Below are 19785 nucleotides of genomic sequence, written 5' to 3' on the forward strand. Positions count from 1 at the left end.
ATATTCTCAATAGACCCTAAATCTTGGGGACAATCTTTCATGCTATCTATTTACTGTCTTATAGGCCCGCTGAAATTCCCGTCTACAATATAACCAATGCCGATCATCGCAAAATGCCCATTGGCACCATTATCGAGATGAGCAAACGTGTCAATGAGGCGTATCCCTTGAATATAGGACTTTGGTATCCTGATCCCTGTTTGACCACAAATAAAATGTATCAAAAGTTCAATGAGATATTGTTCCATTGGTTGCCGGCTTACTTTATTGATTTTCTACTTATGATTTTTGGACAAAAGAGATTGTAAGAATGAGGGAATCTATAAAAAAAAAGAAATTTTAACCATTTGATTAACTATTCTTCACAGCATGATTCGAGTACAACAAAAAATTGCCACTGGTTTGGAAGTTTTGCAATTCTTTACCCTCAGCCCATGGTGTTTTAAATCGGCAAATTATGCTTCGCTGTATAACTCATTAACGAGAGATGATAAAGCTATGTAAGTAGAAAAACTAAGATGTAAAAGGAATTTGTTGAAGATTACTTTCTAATAAAAGTTTTATAAAAATCTAGTCATATCAAATCAAATTTTAAAGTAAATCATTCATTAGAATAGACTAACAGGCGTATTCACAAAACTTAATGTAGACTTCAAATAGGTTTAATTAAAAGTTCTGTAAAGGAAATCTGTCAAATAAACCTATTTCAAATCTGCATAAAGTTTGTGAATAGGGATGTTAGTCTCTTCTAATGAATGATTAACTTTAAAATTTGATTTCATTAGATTTTTTTTAAAAATTGTATCTGAAGGTGATCTTCAACAAATTCCTGAATATTAGACACTTTTTTAATTTTCATTGTTAATTCATTTTATTTTGAATAGCTTCAACATGAACATGGATCCCGTCCACACCGAAGAAGAATACATGATCAGCTGTGCCAAGGGAGCCCGACTCTTTATTCTCAAAGAGAAACCAGAGCATCAAGCTAGAGCCAGAATGCATTTGAAAATGTAAGTAAAGATCACCGAATTGATTGAAAAGACTTTGTCGGTAATGATACGAGCGAAGAAAGAAGGTTTTAGTACATTTTTGGCAATAAGCTTATAAAAGTATTGAGGAGATTTTTATATAAAAACAATTTAAATCGTGCTGAGTTAGGCCGGGCCGAATTTTGACTACCCACCACCATGGATTCCGCCTTAACTGAGTTGGCATTTGAAATATTTTGGTCTCCAAAAGTCATATCGGGATATCGGTACTCAGGGGGCCTATATCACCATATTGAGCAATTCGGATAAAATTTGGCACTGTTGTAAGTTATAGGATAGGTTTTTGGGCCAAATTTCAGCCAAATTTGGTGAAAATCGGAGATCGGTTTATATGGGGGCTATATCTGTTTATAGACTGATTCGGATCATGCTTGGCACTCAAGTCTTTGTTTCAAATTTTAGCTAAATCAGATGAAAATTGAGGCTTCTAAGGGCTCAAGAAGTCAAATCGGGGGTTCGGTTTATATGGGGGCTTTATCTGTTTATAGACCGATTCGAATCATACTTAACATGGATGTTGGAAGTTATAATTCAAGTCTTTGTTTCAAATTTGAGGCAAATCGGATGAAAATATAGGCTTCTAAGGGTTCAAGAAGTCAAGTCTGGGGATCGGTTTATAAGGGGTCTATATCTGTTTATAGACCGATTCAAATCATGCTTGGCATGGATATTGGAAGTCATAACTCAAGTTTTTGTTCCACATTTCAGTCAAATCGGATGAAATTTGAGGCTTCTAAGGGCTCAAGAAGTCAAATCCGGGGATCAGTTTATATAGGAGCTATATCTGTTTATAGACCGATTCGCATCATACTTGGCGTGGATTTTGGAAGTCATAACCCAAATCATTGTTCCAAATTTCAGCCAAATCGGATGAAAATTGAGACTTCTAAAAAGGTCTTGCATATGGCATATGACTGGGCTAGACCCAAGGGTTTCAATGTTAACCGAGAGAAAACTGAAACATGCCTGTTCACGAGGAAGACGAAAGTGGGCCAATTTAAAGCACCACGTTTCCTCAACAAAAGGATTTCTCTGGCAAGGTCAAATATTTAGGAGTGATCTTGAATAGGAAACTTAATTTGAAGTGTTGTTGTTGTAGCCACATTTTCATGTGGAGGTGGCAATCCTCGTCAAGCTCCTGTAGGTGAGCAAGCTCGTTCCGGTCCAAAGGACCGATGGTCGAGGCCATTGGTTATTTAAAGGCACCAATAATTCGCCTTGTCATATCGAGCGTCATAGGCACTCAGTTTTTGTGCAAGATGCAATGCCGACCGGCCACTCACTAAGACTCTCCGCTCGATACCGCTGATTGTCCGCGGCTGCCATTGCAGCTACTCGGTAGCTCGACGCTAGGCTTCTCATTAGAGAAATGAACACCGCACAGATTGGTGTGGTGCTCACAACTGTCCCCGGGCAATTGGAAGTGTCACATTCAGCTGCGTACTGAGAAGGCTCACAGATGTTGGGCACAATGTAGATGGGCCTAAGGCCTGAATCCGAGGATAGTCCACTAGCTCCAAAGGAGCGTGATTAGACCAACACTTACTTGCGCCTCAGTGGTTTGGTGAACTGCTATGGAGAAAAAGTGCAACATAAGGACCATACAACAGGTTCAGAGAACATGTTTTCTTGGCTTAGTATTAGCGATGAGGACCACGACCACTAGGAGACTGGAGACTATTCAAGATATCGGACCCATTGACACACAGATTATGTGTGAGGCTGCCATTGCGGCTATGAGACTGACGGCAAAGGAAGAATGGATTGAGAATGGGAGCAGCTCATACCATCGCGGTATTATCGAGGCGGCGATAGGAATCCTGAAAGGAAAGGAAGAGGTTTCCGATTGGATACCTGTTACGGCACATGAGGTCAAGTGCGAGGCATTGCTGCCAGCGGCACAGTCTTGGACTGATCTTCCCTAGAAGTTCATGTTACACGGATGGATCAAAGCTAGAGAACAGAGTGGGCCTAGGGCTCTACATTGACAACCCAGGGACTGAGATCTGTTTCAGACTGCCTGACCATAATACGATCCTGCAGGCGGAGATCCGGACGATCACGAAATGCGTAAAGTGATGTGGTGCTTACGCGAGGACGTCGAGTGTGAACATCTTTACGGACAGTAAAATGGCCATAAGAGCAATAAAAACCAGGACGGTTAGATCACGAACAATCTTGGAATGTAAGGAGATTTACGACTTCTCTGAGGATGGCACAATCCGCATCGTTTGGGTGGCGCGCCATAACGGAGTAAGGTAGAATGAAAGTGCAGACGATTTGGCGGTGAAGACAAGAGAACTGTCGTCAATAATCTTGGTTAACCCGAAGCCTTTCGGGTCGACGCAGTTCGAGTTAAGCGAGTGGGGGGGCGAACACTGTTAAACACCGAAGCAATCGTTAGGACGGCGAAAATCCTATGGGATGATCCGGATCGTGAGAGGACGAGGCTATTACTGAAAGGAAGTAAGAAGGAGGTCAGCTTAGCTTTTGGTATCATAACGGGACACATAGAAGTATGAGCTCACCAATGCAAAATCGATGCGGCAAGTGATAGCATGTGTAGGGCATGTGAGGAAGACGATAAGACGTTGGAGCATGTCCTATGTTATTGGCCGGCTTTCGCGGCTAAAAGACATTAGTAGTTAGGTGGGGACACAATACCAGACATAAACCAACTTAGGGACGTAGTATGGAAAACAATTAAGGATTTTGTAAGTAGCACCGTATTCCTAACTTAGATTTTCTTTTTCGAGGTTACTTTTAAGTATTTAGAGCGCACAACAAGCCGATTACTGGCATAGGTGAATGTCCGTAGGGGCATGGGGCAGGCTCATATCCGCGCTCTCTTTTTCAACGTAGCTTAACCCACCCCCAGCCTATGGTGGTGGGAATAAAAAATCATACTTATTTAGCCTTTCCTATTGTCTAATTTTTCTTCTTTCTCTTTTTCTTTTTCAGCATGTACTTCGTTGACAGAATTTGCAAAATTGTCATCATCTACTATTTCCTTAAGTATCTGATGAGATGGACTGGCATCTCTGAATTAATATTTTAAATTTAAAAATTGTTCACCACATATGTAGTATATTTCTTTATTTTTTTTTCTCATCCTAATTTGTTTCCATTTTGAAATATGTAGGTCTATTTTTTTATTAATATTTTTCTACCTCATGATTTATTAGTTTTATAAACTTAATAGTCAATTACTGCATAATAAATTGTATGTAGCTTTTTTTATAGAAATGGTCAAAGAAACAAAAATGTCATAATAAAAGTTGTTGGTAGTTAAAAAATATATATGTGTCAAATTGCTAGAAATTTCAGTTCCAGGATATTTTTAAGACAAATAATTTAAGAAATAGACTCCTCAGAAAGTGCTCGAGAGCACTCTTAAAGTGCTTCAGACAAATTATTATTCCTTATTTCAACAATATCAGAATAAGCAAGTAAAAGCGTGCTAATTTCGGCCGGGCCGAATCTTGGGAACCCACTACCACATATTCTGCTATAAATTTATACAAACTAAATTTAGTTGAAGGACATAATTTTATTCTACATACCAAACTTCTGTAAAACCAGCAAAATAAAAGCTTCTAGAAACCGAGCATGGATAATCGAGAGACCGGTTCATATGGGAGCTATATCAGCTTATACACCGATTTGGACCGTATTTGGCACAGTTGTTGGAAGTCATAACAAAACACTACATGCGCAATTTCAGCAAAATCGGACAAAAATTGCGGCTTGTAAGGACTCAAGAAGTAAAATCGGTTTATATGGGAGCTATATCAGGTTATAAAACGATTTGGACCGTACTTCCCACAGTTGTTGGAAGTCATAACAAAACAGTACAATGCTCAATTTCAGTCAAACCGAACAAAACTTGCAGCTTGTAAGGGCTCAAGAAGTCAAATCGGGAGATCGGCTTATATGGGAACTATATCAGGTTATAGACCGATTTGGACCGTACTTGACACAGTTTCAGCCAAATCGGATGGTAATTGCGGCTTGTAAGGGCTTAAAAAGTCAAATCATGAGATCGGTTTATATGAGAGCTGTATCAGGTTATAGACCGATTCCGACCGTACTAAGAACAGTTGTTGGAAGTCTTAACAGAACACCACATGCAAAATTTCAGCCAAATCGAATGAAAATTGCGGCTTATAAGGGCTCAAGAAGTCAAATCGGCAGATCGGTTTATATGGGAGCTGTATCTAAATCTGAACTGATATGACCCATTGCCCCTGACCCTGATTTGTCACTAAATTAGTACACGTTTCCATCTACTCACTTGGAGGCAAAGTATGGGTCTCAAATGAGAGGTATTTTGGAATAGAATTTGAATTACTACCCAAAAATCCCTACCTTATAAACCCTGACCTTTTTTCCACCCATAAGGAAAAGTGCCGGGTTTCAGGGTAACATGAGACTAAATTGAAAAGCATTCGGGTGTAGAGTAAAAATTTGCCTTCCAACTACTGGAGCAATTATGGGAGACCCAAAAGAACATGTTGGCCGATTAAGACAATATAAGACTCCAATAAAAGGTATTCGGGAGTGGAGTACGAATCTGATATTAGTTTTAGACTCCAATTGGTTGGGGAACCGCCCGACTCAAAAAAAAAAGCCAAAACTGACATGTAGGATGGCCCCTATAAACTATGGGTCATTGAAAGTAATGTACGAATATTAGGGACCAAGTGTCTGGGGTCGTTTAAACTCTCATGCAGAAGGACCGGTATAATGTAGGATTAAAATAAAATGAAAGGACTTTAAGAGTAGTGTACGAATCTGATATCCAAATGTGGGTCGATCCAGGAACGACCTGTGTCGGATATAGTATGTATTTGAACAACACATACGACTAACATATAAAGTAATGCACATCCGAGAAAGACTCGGCCCGCGGCTCTGGGCATCGGCTTCATAACATTTGAAGAAACATTAAATTTTAAAAAGACACTTTAGGGTGTAGCTAAGCACACCGGACCAGCTTATATGTAAACGGTGATTTTTAAGCTATTATATTTTTGTTTAAAAAACACCTCACGCACGTTTCGTGTTTTTTTTTTTCTTTGTCAAACATCAAACAAACTAATAACGGTTGCAAATTATTGAATTTTATTATCAAAATGTGTGCTCTGTTAAAAAAGTTCATCGCGCGCTTCTTCTGTTCAACGACGAAGCTCATTTTTGACTCAATGGGTACGTAAATAAGCAGGATTGTCGATTTTGGAGTGAAAATCAGCCAGAAGCATTGCACGAGCTATCACTGCATCCAGAACAAGTCAAAGCGTGCTAAGTTCGGCCAGGATCCCTCCACCATTAATCGCATTTTTCGAGGTCTTCTCCCGGTATCTCATTTTATGTGTTGCATTACTATCAAATCGGATAATGATTGCGCCCTCTAGAGGCTCAAGAATTCAAGATCCCAGATCGGTTTATAGGCAGCTATATCTGGTTATGGACCGATTTGAACCCTACTTAGCAAAGTAGTTGAAAGTCATAACCAAACACTTCATGCTAATTTTCCGCCAAATCCGATAAGAATTGTGGCCTCTAGAGGCTCAACAAGTTAAGACCCCAGATCGGTTTATATGACAGCTATATCAGGTTATGAACCGATTTCAGCCATACTTGTTGTTGAAAATCACAACAAAAAACCTCATGCAAAATTTCATCTTTGTCGGATAAGAATTGCGCCCTCTAGTGGCTTAAGAAGTGAAGATCAAAGATCGGTTTATATGGCAGCTATATCAAAACATGGACCGTATGGCCCATTTACAATCTCAACCGACCTACACTAGTAAGAAGTATTTGTGCAAAATTTCAAACGGCTTTACTCCTTCGAAATTTATCTTGTTTTCGACAGACAGACGGACGGACGGACATGGCTAGATCGACTTAAAACGTCATGGCGATTAAGAATATGCATACTTTACAGAATGACGAAATTAGTATACCCCATCCTATTTTAGAGAGTATAAAAAGTCACAGTTTGGTGCGGTTTATGGTCTGGTGGCATCATTGGACCGTACTTCTTCAAAGATGATTGGAGTCGTAACGTAACTTTGAATGATGAGCGCTAGCGTGAGATGATATCCAACTTTTTTTTTTGCCCAATATAGAGAGTTTGACATACATGACATGTGGTTTCAAGAAGACGGATCCACATGCCACGCACTTATTGAGAGGCGTGTTCGCTGATCATTTTATTTCACGTTCGGGACCGGTCAATTGATTTGAGGTATTAAGTTGATAGGAGCCTCAACCCGTAATCATTAAGTAGATTTATGCCCTACCACAGCCACACCCATAGAAATAGCCCCCTAATTAAGAGAGTCCTCGATTTGATTTCGCAATCCCTTTGGAAACTTAAATTTTCGATTTGCCTGAAATGTGGTACATTAAGAAAAAGCGCAAAAAATCTCGCCCAGTTAGTTGCATAAATTGACATGGCCCCCATATAGACCGATTACCTGCTATTATACTATTTTTGATCACCTAGAAGCCTCAATTTTAACATGATTTAATTTCTCAAAATCCAGTGTGGTGGATACCCAATATTCTGCTCACTGCAGCTCAGGCCATTTTATTTGTTCGTAGGATGTAGAATATTCGTAGATAAGTATAAAGAGTTTGATTTCCTTATTTTATAGTTCATTTGCATGTTGTAAATCCCGATTCAATATATTTCCGGCAATTTTAGAATTTTCAGAACAACTTGTTGTATTTGTTTATATTTAAGCTGAAAACTACATTCAGTTTAGTATAGTATTCTTTGTTTATGAAAAAATTTCTTAAAAATTAAAAGCCAGAGATTAATAAACAAATTTCTTCCTTTTTTAAACATGAATGTATGCAATACCTTAAAATTTGAACTCGATCTTTAGTTTGCCCAGCCTATAAGGAACCGATGCCGGGCTGGGTTGATAGCTTGAATGGACCAGTGGGTGTGATGACAGCTGGCGGCAGAGGTGTAATACGTTCCATGCTATGTGATGGTGAATTAGAAGCTGATATGATACCTGTGGATGTTGCTATTAACAATCTAATCATTATACCGTATGGATTTTGTCAAAACAAGGAAAGGTATGAAGAGGTCTAAATAAAACCAAATTAACTCATAGATACTTAAAAGCAACATTGGGATTCAGTTTTTATGAAAAAGAAAATAGTTATTTTTCAAATATGACAAACTTGAGAGCTAAAAATGGTTAAATTACACATTAATTTTATAAAAACTTGGTGTGATTTGACTGATTATAATTAGATAAAAAATCTCAAATTCATGAAAATTGATAAAGGTGACAAGATGTCAGGATTTTTGGAGAATGTATATCTTCTTATTTTTTATGTTTTCTTTTCTACCCAAAAAACATTTTTCTTAGACCTCCCGAAATACCTATCTATAATATTACCATGCCAAAAAGTTGTAGACGTTCCTGGATGTGGATTTTAAATAATGGCGTTGAACTTAATAAGAAATATCCACTGTCTTGGCCGCTATGGTATCCCAATGCAACGTTGACCTTAAATAAGCATTATCATTGGTTCAATGTAATATTCTTTATGTGGCTGCCGGCAATTTTAATCGATATTTTATTGACAATTTTTGGTCAAAGGCGCTTGTAAGTATATTTGTAATATGTAAAAACTTTTTAACAAAGACCTACATTAAAATAAGTTCAGGACAAAATAAGATAAATTTAAAAAAATATAATTAAAATAAAACAAAAAATAAAATAAAATAAAATAATATAAAATAAAATAAAATAACATAAAATCAAATAAAATTAAATTAAATAAAACAAAAATAAAATAAAATATTATAAAATAAAGTAAAATAAAATAAAATAAAATGAAATTAAACAAAATAAAATAAAACAAAATAAAATAAAATAAAACAAAAATAAAAATAAAACAAAAATAAAAATAAAAAAAAAAAACAAAATAAAATAAGGTAAAGTAAAATAAAATAAAATAATTCCTGTAATATGAAATGAAATAAACTGAAAAAATTAAATAATGTTAAATAAAATAATATACAAAAAATAAGTAAAGTAAAATAAAATTAAACATCACAAAATGAAATTAAACAAGTAAAGGCGTTCTAAGTTCGGCCGGACCGAATATTGGGTGCCCACCACCACGGATTCCGATAAAAATTTACACTTATTAACTGAGTTTGTACCTGAATTATTTTAGTCTCATATCTCAGAAGTCATATCAGGATATCGGTACTCAGGGGGACCTATATCACTGTATTGACTGATTCAAGTAGTCAAATCTGCTTGAAAGGGCCTACTAGGTACTTGGACTCAATTTTTTTACCCTACATTACCACTGTGGTACAGGGTATTTTAGCTTTCGCCATTTGTTTGGAATGCTAAGAAGGAGGCGAGGTAGACCCATTGATAAGTATACCGATCGTCTTAGAATCACTTCCTGATTCGATTTAGCTATGTCGGTCTGTCTGTCCATGTATTCTTGGAATAAAGATGCAGGTCGCATTTGTTGTTCGATTATCATGAGATTTTGCACAAGTCACTTTTTTGGTTCATTTGGACCAGATTTAGATATTGCTCCCAAATATATCTTTCATCCGATATGGACTTTAAAGGCCGTAGTCGCCACAATCTTGGTTCGATCTTTACAAAATTTTGCACGAGATATTTTATTTGACGACCCACAACATGTGTAAAATTTCATCAAAATCGGATAAGATTTAGATAAAGCTCTTTCATTCGATATGGCCTTTTAAGGCTATAGAAGCCACAATTTTGGTCCGATCTTTACAACATTTAGAGTCAGGTGTTTTATTCGACATATTAGTACGTGAGCTAAATTTTATCATAGTCGGTGCAGATTTAGATATAGCTCCCATATATGTCTTTCATCAAATATGGCCCTTATTAGCCACAATTTAGGTCCTATGGTAAGATTATCTAACAAGGTTCTATTCAATGTATTAATAGGGATATAAAATTTAAGTCTGACTACATTTCAACATAGGTTTCATTCATTAAAAGTAGTACTCAGACTCGATGGTGTAGAGTATAATAAAGTCGTCTCCTCCCGACTTTTGCCTTTCCTTACTGGTTTATATCATACTAGTACCCTATTTTTGAATACCCTTTATTTGAGGCCCATATTGTGCCGATCGGTCCACTTTTGATTTTGTGCGGTACTCTTAGGGTGGTTTTGAGCTAAATACTTGGACCCAATTTTTAATATCACATTCGTACTTTACTTTCAAGACCCAAGATCGATTTATATGGCAGCTATGTCAAAACACGGACCTACACTTATAAGAAGTATTTGTGCGAAATTTCAAGTACCTAGCTTTACTCCTTCGAAAGTTAGCGTGCCAGAAAGGCGGGCGCAAGGACGGATGGACATGGCTTGATCGACTTAAAATGTCATGACGATCAAGAATATAAGGAGTGATTTTTTAACACCTATAGGAAAGTTTTTCAAAACAAAAACACATAAAATTCAGAAAAATACATGAAATCATTATTTGAATCGATAGTACGATGTTAACCGTGACTGCGCCTCACATGGTCCCTCCACTTAGTACAATTTTGGCATTAACATCTCGGCCGGTATCTCACGAATAAATGTTTCAATGTTGTCTTCAAATGTATCAATAGGAGCGGGCTTGTCTGTATGGACATGAGCTTTAACATAGCCCCACAAAAAAATAGTCTAAAGGCGTTAAATCGAACTATCTATGCGGCCAATTGACCGATCCCGAACGTGAAATAAATTGTTCACCGAACTCGCCTCTCAATAAGTCTATAGTTACGAGTGCTGTGTGGCATGTGGCACTGTTTTGTTGAAATAACATGTCATGCAAGTTAAGCTCTTACATTTTGGTAAAAAAAAAGTTGGATATCATCTCACGATAGCGCTCACCATTGGCAGTTACGTTACGATTCGCATTATCTTTGAAGAAGTGAGGTCCAATGATGCCACCAGTCCGTAAGCCCGCACCAAACTGTGACTTTTTCAGTATGCAAGCTGCAGGTGTTGGTCAGCTTTGTCTTCTGGATCACTGCAATTAATATGTACTTCCGATTCATAAAATCCACAATCTCCTCGATCTTGCCTCGGAGACCGATGCAATTCAATTGCAAAAATGATACACTTCCTGGCACTGGCCTGGTAGTATAGGGGCTGGGATGCTGCTGTTGCGTATATTGCCGCACGGGAGAGATAGGGGGGTCACATAGTCCGACGACGGGGATGACCACGCTTGTGACCCACTGCTGTCTATGTTCGCACAGTACTTTGCAACATATTCAGTGTGACTATACTCCTGTAGTGACGTAGGGTCAGACCAAGATCGGAAATGTACCCATTCTTTGCACCGGTTACTCCTCACTGACATTGACCGATGATGGAGGCGGTTCTGGCAAACTGAACAGATCCGGTCCGGGGTTCTTGTCATTCCCGGCACGGACCAGAAGCGTGTTGACGAAAAAAGGGACGAACACGTACACTGAGGCGGCAGCCCTTGCCGATGAAGCATTCCATCCGGTCAGTCCGGTGTGTACAACCGGCTGCATTGTATATGCTAATGTCACGATGGTTTTAACGTACAATATTGCATCCGGGGGTGCAATATTTTCTGCTGGACTGACATAGCTCCCGTGTAAATCCATCCCCCATGTAAACCCATGCCCCGAAGCTTAAATTTTTGCCTGGTATGACAGAAATTTGGTGCGTTATGTAAAATTAAACCCTTCCACAAAGTCTAGTTAGTGTAAATTTTTTGGCAGAATCCATGGTGGTGAGTCCCCAAGATTTGAACCGGCTGAACTTAGAACTTTTTACGGAACACACAAACAAATAAACCGAGAAACACAAATTAATTTTTATGTATAAGACAAAATTTTATTTTATATTTTTTTTCTCATTTTAACAGCATGATTTATATACAAAAACGCATTAAAGTCGGATTGGAAGTTTTACAGTTTTTCACCACCAGAAAATGGGATTTTCGAAATGATAACTTAATGAAGCTCATAAAAACTTTAAACGAAAAAGAATTTACAGTGTAAGTAATAATAAAGTTCAAAATTTTCACATTTTTAGTTTACATTTTGCTTAAAAATTTTTAAATAGATTCGAATTGCAGTGTGAAGACAAAGAATACGACATAGAAGGTTACTTGGAACAATGCTGCTTGGGAGGTCGTTTGTATATCGGCAAAGAATCCATAGACACAGTACCCAGAGCCAAAGTGATTCTGACAACGTAAGTAATGTTCTATTAAAAGAAGAAACAACACTGAAAGTTGGATTGCAGAAAACCCGTTTACAGCCCTTACTAAGCTTGGTAACAAAGATAACTAAATCCTGTTAAAATTGGGAGATATTTTTGATATTTGTTTCTTTTTTTTGTTTTCTGCTTGTTTCCGACCAGATTAAAATTATTTTTCCAAAAACACAAATTGCCATTTTTTTAAACTATTTGAAGAATGTGTCGGAAAATTTTCAAGATTAATAAACTTAAACTTATTCATTGCAAAATTTTTTTTTGATACACCAATATTTTTCATTTTTCTTTTTTCCTTAACACCAACATTGTTTTCTCTTTTTCAGAATGTATATTTTGGACAAAGTTTGCAAAACACTCATCTGTGGTTGGTTCTTTTATTGGATAGCCTCTAAAATAGGACTAGTGGACCTGATAGCCGAAATATTTGAAAGTTAGGCCATCGCCAAAGGAGTATGCGATTTATAAAATATGTCACTCTATAAAAAACTGGAAATTTAATACTCATTTTCAGCCCTACATTTTTTGTCAAAGAGCACAAATTTATAGTTTATATGAAAGTTCCCCGGTTTCTTAGACGATCCCAGTAATTTGTTTTTATTGTAATTAAGAAAAAAATGAAGTTCAAAGATGGTTTTAGGGTATTTTGCTAAAAAATGGTTTTCATTATCGTGTAGCTCACTCAAACGCACATGTGTTGTAAATACGATATTTATTTTTCATAAAAATAAAGCAAATAGCAAAGTTGTATATGGTTATGTAAAAGCTTTTGTTTTATTGTGTCATATGTACAAAATAAGGCAAGTCTACAATTTGGTTTTCTATAATAAAACCTGTAAGAAATTGTAAAAGTCATACGGTGCCGACTGTATAATACTCTACACGTACCCTATAAGTACAACGTGGGATCTATATCTAATTCTGAACCAATTTTGATGAACTTCGGCGGATGTTTTCAGATAGGTCATTAAACGACCCGATCAAATTTCGAGCAAAGGAAAGAAGTTCAAACTGTAATAATAATTGTGCTCGTCTCGAAAGAGAAACAAACAATAATTGTGAAATTTAATGATCTAAAAGGCAAAAAACTTAAAAATGACAAAATTCGGCAGAGCCCGGTCGGTATTCAAACCTGTGCACACGGAGCAACAACGAGAGCCGTTGCTGTTTTCTAGCGTTCAAAGCCATCAATACAACTTCCAACAGATGCACAGAATTATGTGCACCATGGAAGTAGTGTAATTGTTGCAGGAAAAAAATCTGTCATTACACGAAAACACATCCATTGGGAAAAGTACAGCTAATAGACAGGGTTGTCGAGCGTGGTCAATGTGATATTTGTATCATAGAGGCGTTTTCGTAATATATGCGATTCAATTACAACATACCAACGCACGGCCCTTAAAGCCATAACCCCTTATATGGTTGGAAAGTCTTCTAACCAACGACGAAACGTCTCCCATAGTGATTGGTGTGTTGCGATCTCTGGCTTTCCTTTTCCATTTGCAAAGAAAATCCCGATCATTGAGCTCGTCTCGAAAGAGAAACAAACAAAATTTGTAATAACTAAGGTTGACAAATGACAACATTGGGAGCTATGTACATCAAAATCTGAATACATTTCATCGGGGAAAGCGCTGTACATAATTTTGGCAAGATTGGTCAATAAATGCGCTTGCTGTGGCTCTAAAAGTGAAAATCGGCCGGTATACATATATGGTACCTATATCTAAATCTGGACCGATTTCTATGAAATTCACCAGTAATGTCGAGAGTCATAAGAAAATCTTTCCTGCTTAGTTTCGTGAGAATCGGTTAACGAATGAGCACTTTAGTTCTCAAAATCGGACGAACATATATATGGAAGCTATTGGGTTGCCTAAAAAGTAATTGCGGATTTTTTAAAAAAAAGTAAATGCATTTTTAATAAAACTTAGAATGAACTTTAATCAAATATATAATTGCCATTTTGTTCGATAACCTTTTGCCATCTTCCTGACAAATTTAGTATTCCACGCTCATAGAACTTCTGGCTTTTATCTGCAAAAAACTGGACCAAGTGCAATTTTATAGCCTCATCATTACCGAAAGTTTTACCATTTAAGGAGTTCTGCAAAGATCGAAATAAATGGTAGCTATATGGTGGATGCACCAAAGTTCCCAGCCAAGCTCACTCAGTTTTTGGCGAGTGACCAAAGATGTGTGCGGTCTAGCGTTGTCCTGGTGGAATATGACACCTTTACGATTGACCAATTCTGGTCGCTTCTCCTTGATGTCTGTATTCAATTTGTCCAATTGTTGACAGTAAACATCGGAATTAATCGTTTGGTTCCTTGGAAGCAGCTCAAAATATACCACACCCTTCCAATCCCACCAAACAGACAGCATAACCTTCTTTTGGTGGATATCAGCCTTTGAAGTGGTTTGAGCTGGTTCACCATGCTTGGACCATGATCGTTTTCGACTAACAATTGTTGTTAGTTATAAACAATCCATTTTTCATCTCCAGTTATGATTCGTTTTAAAAACGGATCGAATTCATTGCGTTTAAGGTGCATATCACAAGCGTTGATTCGGTTTGTTAAATGAATTTCTTTCAATACATGTGGTACCCATATTAAAATTGACGCCAAACAAACAAATGTAAACAAAATTTCGCGCACTTTTTTCTAAAGCAAGCTAAAAGTTACAGATATATCAGGTTATCAACCGATTTAAAAGAGATTTAAGAGAAGAATTGCGCCCTCTAGTGGCTCAAGAAGTCAAGATTCAAGATCGGTTTATATGGAAGCTATATCAGGTTATGGACCGATTTGAACCATACTTTGCACAGTCATGGGAAGTCATAACAAAACACATCATGCTAAATTTCAACCAAATCCGATAGAAATTTCGCTCTCTAAAAACTTCGTCAAGAAGTCAAGACCCCAGATCGGTTTACATGACAGCTATATCAGGCTATGGACCGATTTCAACCATACTTTGCACAGTTGTTAAAAATCGCAACAAAAATTTCATGCAAAATTTCAGCCAAATCGGATAATATGTGCGATCTCTAGAGGCTCAAGAAGTCAAGATCCGAGATGGGTCATATATCATCAGTTGGTCTATAATGAAGTCTATATATGAAGATCTGCCAGAAGCATTGTCACAGTTTGGTGCGGTGTATGGGCTGGTGGCATCATTGGACCACACTTCTTCAAAGATGATGCGAATCGTAACTTAACGTGGGAGAAAATCCAACTTTTTTTTGCTCAAAAAAAAAGAGTATGACTTGTTTGATATGCAGCAAGTGTAACAATAGACTTATTGACAGGTGAGTTCTGTGAACATTTTATTTCACGTTCGGACCGGTCAATTGGCCGCCTAGACCATGTAATTTCACGCCTTTAGTCTTTTTCTTTTGTGGGGCTATGCCAAAACTGTACGAAGTGGATGGACTATTTGAGGTGCAGTCACAGTCAACATTTGCATGAAATAATTTACAAACATTAAATTATATGGACTTTCGATTCGAATAAAGATTTCATGCAGTTTTCTTAATTTTATGTGTTTTTTTTTGAAAAACTTTCCTATAGCTCTTAAAAAGTCACCCTTTATATGGCTTTTTAAGTAATTGTTCAAAATTAATTTCTTCAAAATTTTATATTAAATAAAATTAAAAAAAATCATCAAAATTTGATTCGCCGAGGATATTTTGAAGGATGTTAGAAGTTATAATCGGCCCCTAAATAATCCTCTGGCAAGCAATATAAACGTTAAGCTCTCACGGTTTGACCAAATGTTATCGGCGAGGGCTCTTTTCCACAACCTAGTAGCGACCAGAATTTTCCATATAAAATTAGAAGCATTTTTATTCATGTTATAGAAGAATTTTAAAATTTTTTCGATTAAAAAAAATGGGTTGGGCCTCATTTTTGGGAGGTGAGGAAGAGCCCAATATACCTCGAGAAACTAAGGAAAAATTTTTACTTATGCTTGGATACCGGAGTCGGAGTCGAGAAAATTATCTCCACTCCGACTCCAGGTAAAATTGTTGGACTCCGACTCCGGTTTTTTGGAGCTGCAAAAGTATAAATTTTTCTTTGTCCCTCGAGGTATGTTGGGCTCCTCCTCACCTGCCACAAATAGGACAAACTTGTAAAAAAAACATTCAAAAAAACCAAAATCTAATTCTAAAATTTTTTAGAACAAAAAAAAATGTTGTTGTTTTTATACTAGGACTGATGTATTCAATTTTGCCGTTTTTAAATTCAAGCTTGAGGTCTATTGGTTTTTTATTTAAATTATTTATTTATATTTAGTATATAAAAATCGTGTTTTGTTTCTCATTTGAATATATTATATCTTGAAAAAGCAGTCCATTGAAATATTGATAAATAAATTAAATAGACAAGCAAAGCGTGCTAAGTTTGTCCGGGCAAAATGTTATATATACCCTCCACCATGAATCGCTTTTGTCAAGTTCTTTGAACGGGATCTTTTTTAAGCAAACAAAGGATAATGGATAAGAATTTCTATGATCTCAGGCTATAGACCGAAACGGGCAATACATGATTTGAATTGCGACCTCTAGAGTCCCAAGAAGTCAAGATCATAAATAGGTTTATGTGACAGCTATAACAAAACATTAATCGATATGGCCCATTTACAATCTCAACAGATCTGCACTAACAAGACAACCGATCTACACTAAAGGCCAGACGGACAGACGAACAGACATGGCGAAATCGAATCAGAATGTCAAGACAATTGAGAATATATATAATTTGTGAGGTCGCAGATCAATATTTCGAAGTGTTACAAACGGAATGACGAAATTATGGGTATAAAACAGAAAAACCACGATCTTGAATTGAAAAACACCAAAAATATGTAACTATCAAAATTTCAGGGAAATATTTTTTAGAGATACTTTTATTGAAATATTTTTTTTAAAGAAAATGTTACTGATATGTTTTCTTTATAGATCTTCAAATGATTTTTTCACAAAAATGTCATTAAAATTAAAAAAAAACCTATAAGGAAAGGCTTAAGTCGGGCGGTGCTGACTGTATAATACCCTACATCTCAGCTAAATCTGAATTAATTTCGATGAACCTTGTCGGATGCAAACGGGTTATTAAACAATCCGTAACACGCTTGACAAATGACAACATTATTGGAAATTACCCAAAATCTGACAAATATATATACATACTAAAATTCCCAAAATAATACCGGAAGTAGGAAAAATGGACGTCTAATACCGCAATTCGTACTTTTTGGTACCTTATTTATTAAATGAGCTGGAGCCTTGAATTTTATAATTTAGGTACACTATAACAAACTAAATTGTGATGCCAAGAGTTTTTGGACATTAAGAAACAAAAAAGTACCAAAAATGGTACGAAATATGTGAACTTTGCATAGGGCGAACGGGTAGAGCTAGAACTTCAACTTGCGAAATAAAGGGGATAGATAGAAAAAATCTGAAAAATAGTACTGAAAAGCTGAGAAACGTACGTTTAGTACCGTATTTGGTACCATTTGATACTATCTTTACGGATTGAATTAGAGCTCTGAAATTTAATACGTAGATTCTCCTAAGAAATATATGTTGGCTGACTAAGTAATTTTTAACAAATCATACATTCTGGTACTAAAAAGTACGAAATCGCTTATTTACTTTAACAGTGAACGAAGGAGGGTAAAATTAAAAAACAATTACTAAGTATGATCGATGTCTTAAAAAATATACGATAAGTTGTACCAAATATGAAATGTTGAAATCCTACAAGAAATGGAATTAAAAGTACTTAATACTGTAAAAGTACTTAGTACTGTAATTGGTACTATTTAGTACTTTCTTTAAAGATTGAGCTACAGATCTGAAATTTGGTATACAGGCAAATATTAACAGTATGTACCGGACGACTAGAAGATTTTGTTGATATTTGCACATTTTGGCACTAAATCGTACAATATGACACCTTCTTTGCGGATTGAGCTACAGCTCTGAAATTTGGAATGCAGTTACATCTAGGCACTATGTAACAAGCGACTAGAATATTTTTTAGATATTCGTTCATTTTGGTACTAAAACGTAGAAAGTGGTATTTTATTCACAGACTGAGCAATATTTGTGACATTAGAGATACAGGTACATTTTGGCAGTATGTAACGGATGACTAGAAGATTGTTTTGAAATTTTTACATTTTGGCACTAAAACGTACAAAATTGTACTTTATTTACGGATTGAGCTAAAGATCTCAAAATTGCGATACAGTTACATCTTGACAGTATTTATCGGCCGATTTTTAATTCGTACATTTGGGCTATTAAAAATGCGATATAGTTGCATTTTGATATTGGGTATATTGTGTGTATCATTGGGGGCAGCGAAGCGACCGGGCGTAAGCTAGTATATTCATAATTTAGAGAAATTATATTTACAAATATGTATTTAGAATTTTAAAAATTTTTGAAAAAAAAAAAAACTTTCATTTCCTAAACCCCTACAACAAAAAAATTATGTTCTTAATATTTTAGGACCAATTAGCGAAGAAGGCTCGAATGTAGTGAAGGTGCCATATTATACAATGTGTCATATTGTATCGAGCTACCTTCTTTAAAAAAAAATGGAGGTATCTTTACAAATTGCACAGTAACAAGAATTTTGGCAATTTTCGATTTTGTAAAAATGTGCACAGTCCAAACCGGTCTATAACCTGATATAGCTCCAATATAAACCGGTCTCTTAATCATCCTTTTTCGATAACTAGAAGCTTTAATTTTTGCTGGTTTGACAGACGTTTGGTATGTAGAATAAAATTATGCTCTTTAACTAAATTTATTTTTTAGCAGAATCTATGGTGGTGAGTTCCCAAGATTTGGCACGGCCGAACTTTTTTTGTTTTACTTGTTTGGCTATTATTTTTATGCCGGACTCACTAAATCGAACAGTGAACCTCTTGAAGAGTTATTGGGCCCAACGCACTGTCCAATATATAAAGCTGCATTATCATTAGATCGTATAAGGTGCATAAAACAATGCTCTAGACTCGACAATGGAAATACGCGACTAATCAATAACAAAACTACGGCTATCGATGATATTTGGTAAATGTTGCGGTCAAACTTGACAGCAGCTTATACTCCGCATGATGCAGTGACCGTTGATGAGTAGTTATTTCCATACAGAGATCGCACCCTCTTCACACAATACATTGAAGCCTGCCAGGTACGGTATAAAGATATGGTTTTTGTGAGACTCAAAATGATTCTATCCTGTCAAAGAAATTATTTACTCTGGGAAAATTGCCTGACCAGGCACGAGAGGAAAATTAAGGGTAGAATGTTATACTTCAACTTTCGGAGAGATATTTGAATACAATTTATGCCGACAAGTTTTTCACAACTTTGGAACAGTACGCTCGAATGAGACATGTGTGCCTCGGGAAT

General features: G+C 36.4%; 1 protein-coding gene across 2 annotated transcripts in view; it reads left to right on the forward strand.

The window, feature by feature from the left end:
* LOC106091539 (putative fatty acyl-CoA reductase CG5065) overlaps nt 1-13106 on the forward strand; it is a 50491-nt gene extending 37385 nt beyond the window's left edge. Inside the window, exons 4-8 of one of the 2 annotated variants that reach the window (XM_013258085.2) lie at nt 7949-8147; nt 8447-8686; nt 11989-12120; nt 12189-12320; nt 12668-13106. In XM_013258085.2, the coding sequence (XP_013113539.1) occupies nt 7949-8147; nt 8447-8686; nt 11989-12120; nt 12189-12320; nt 12668-12779 (815 nt within the window). In that variant the 3' untranslated portion in view covers nt 12780-13106. Of the gene's footprint in view, nt 1-64; nt 305-368; nt 501-884; nt 1014-4013; nt 4382-7948; nt 8148-8446; nt 8687-11988; nt 12121-12188; nt 12321-12667 lie in introns of those variants that run through there. The other variant, XM_013258093.2, reaches the window with a different exon arrangement.
* The last annotated feature ends 6679 nt before the right edge of the window (nt 13107-19785 follow it).

The sequence above is a fragment of the Stomoxys calcitrans genome, chromosome 5, assembly GCF_963082655.1.
Source record: "Stomoxys calcitrans chromosome 5, idStoCalc2.1, whole genome shotgun sequence".
NCBI lineage: Eukaryota > Metazoa > Arthropoda > Insecta > Diptera > Muscidae > Stomoxys > Stomoxys calcitrans.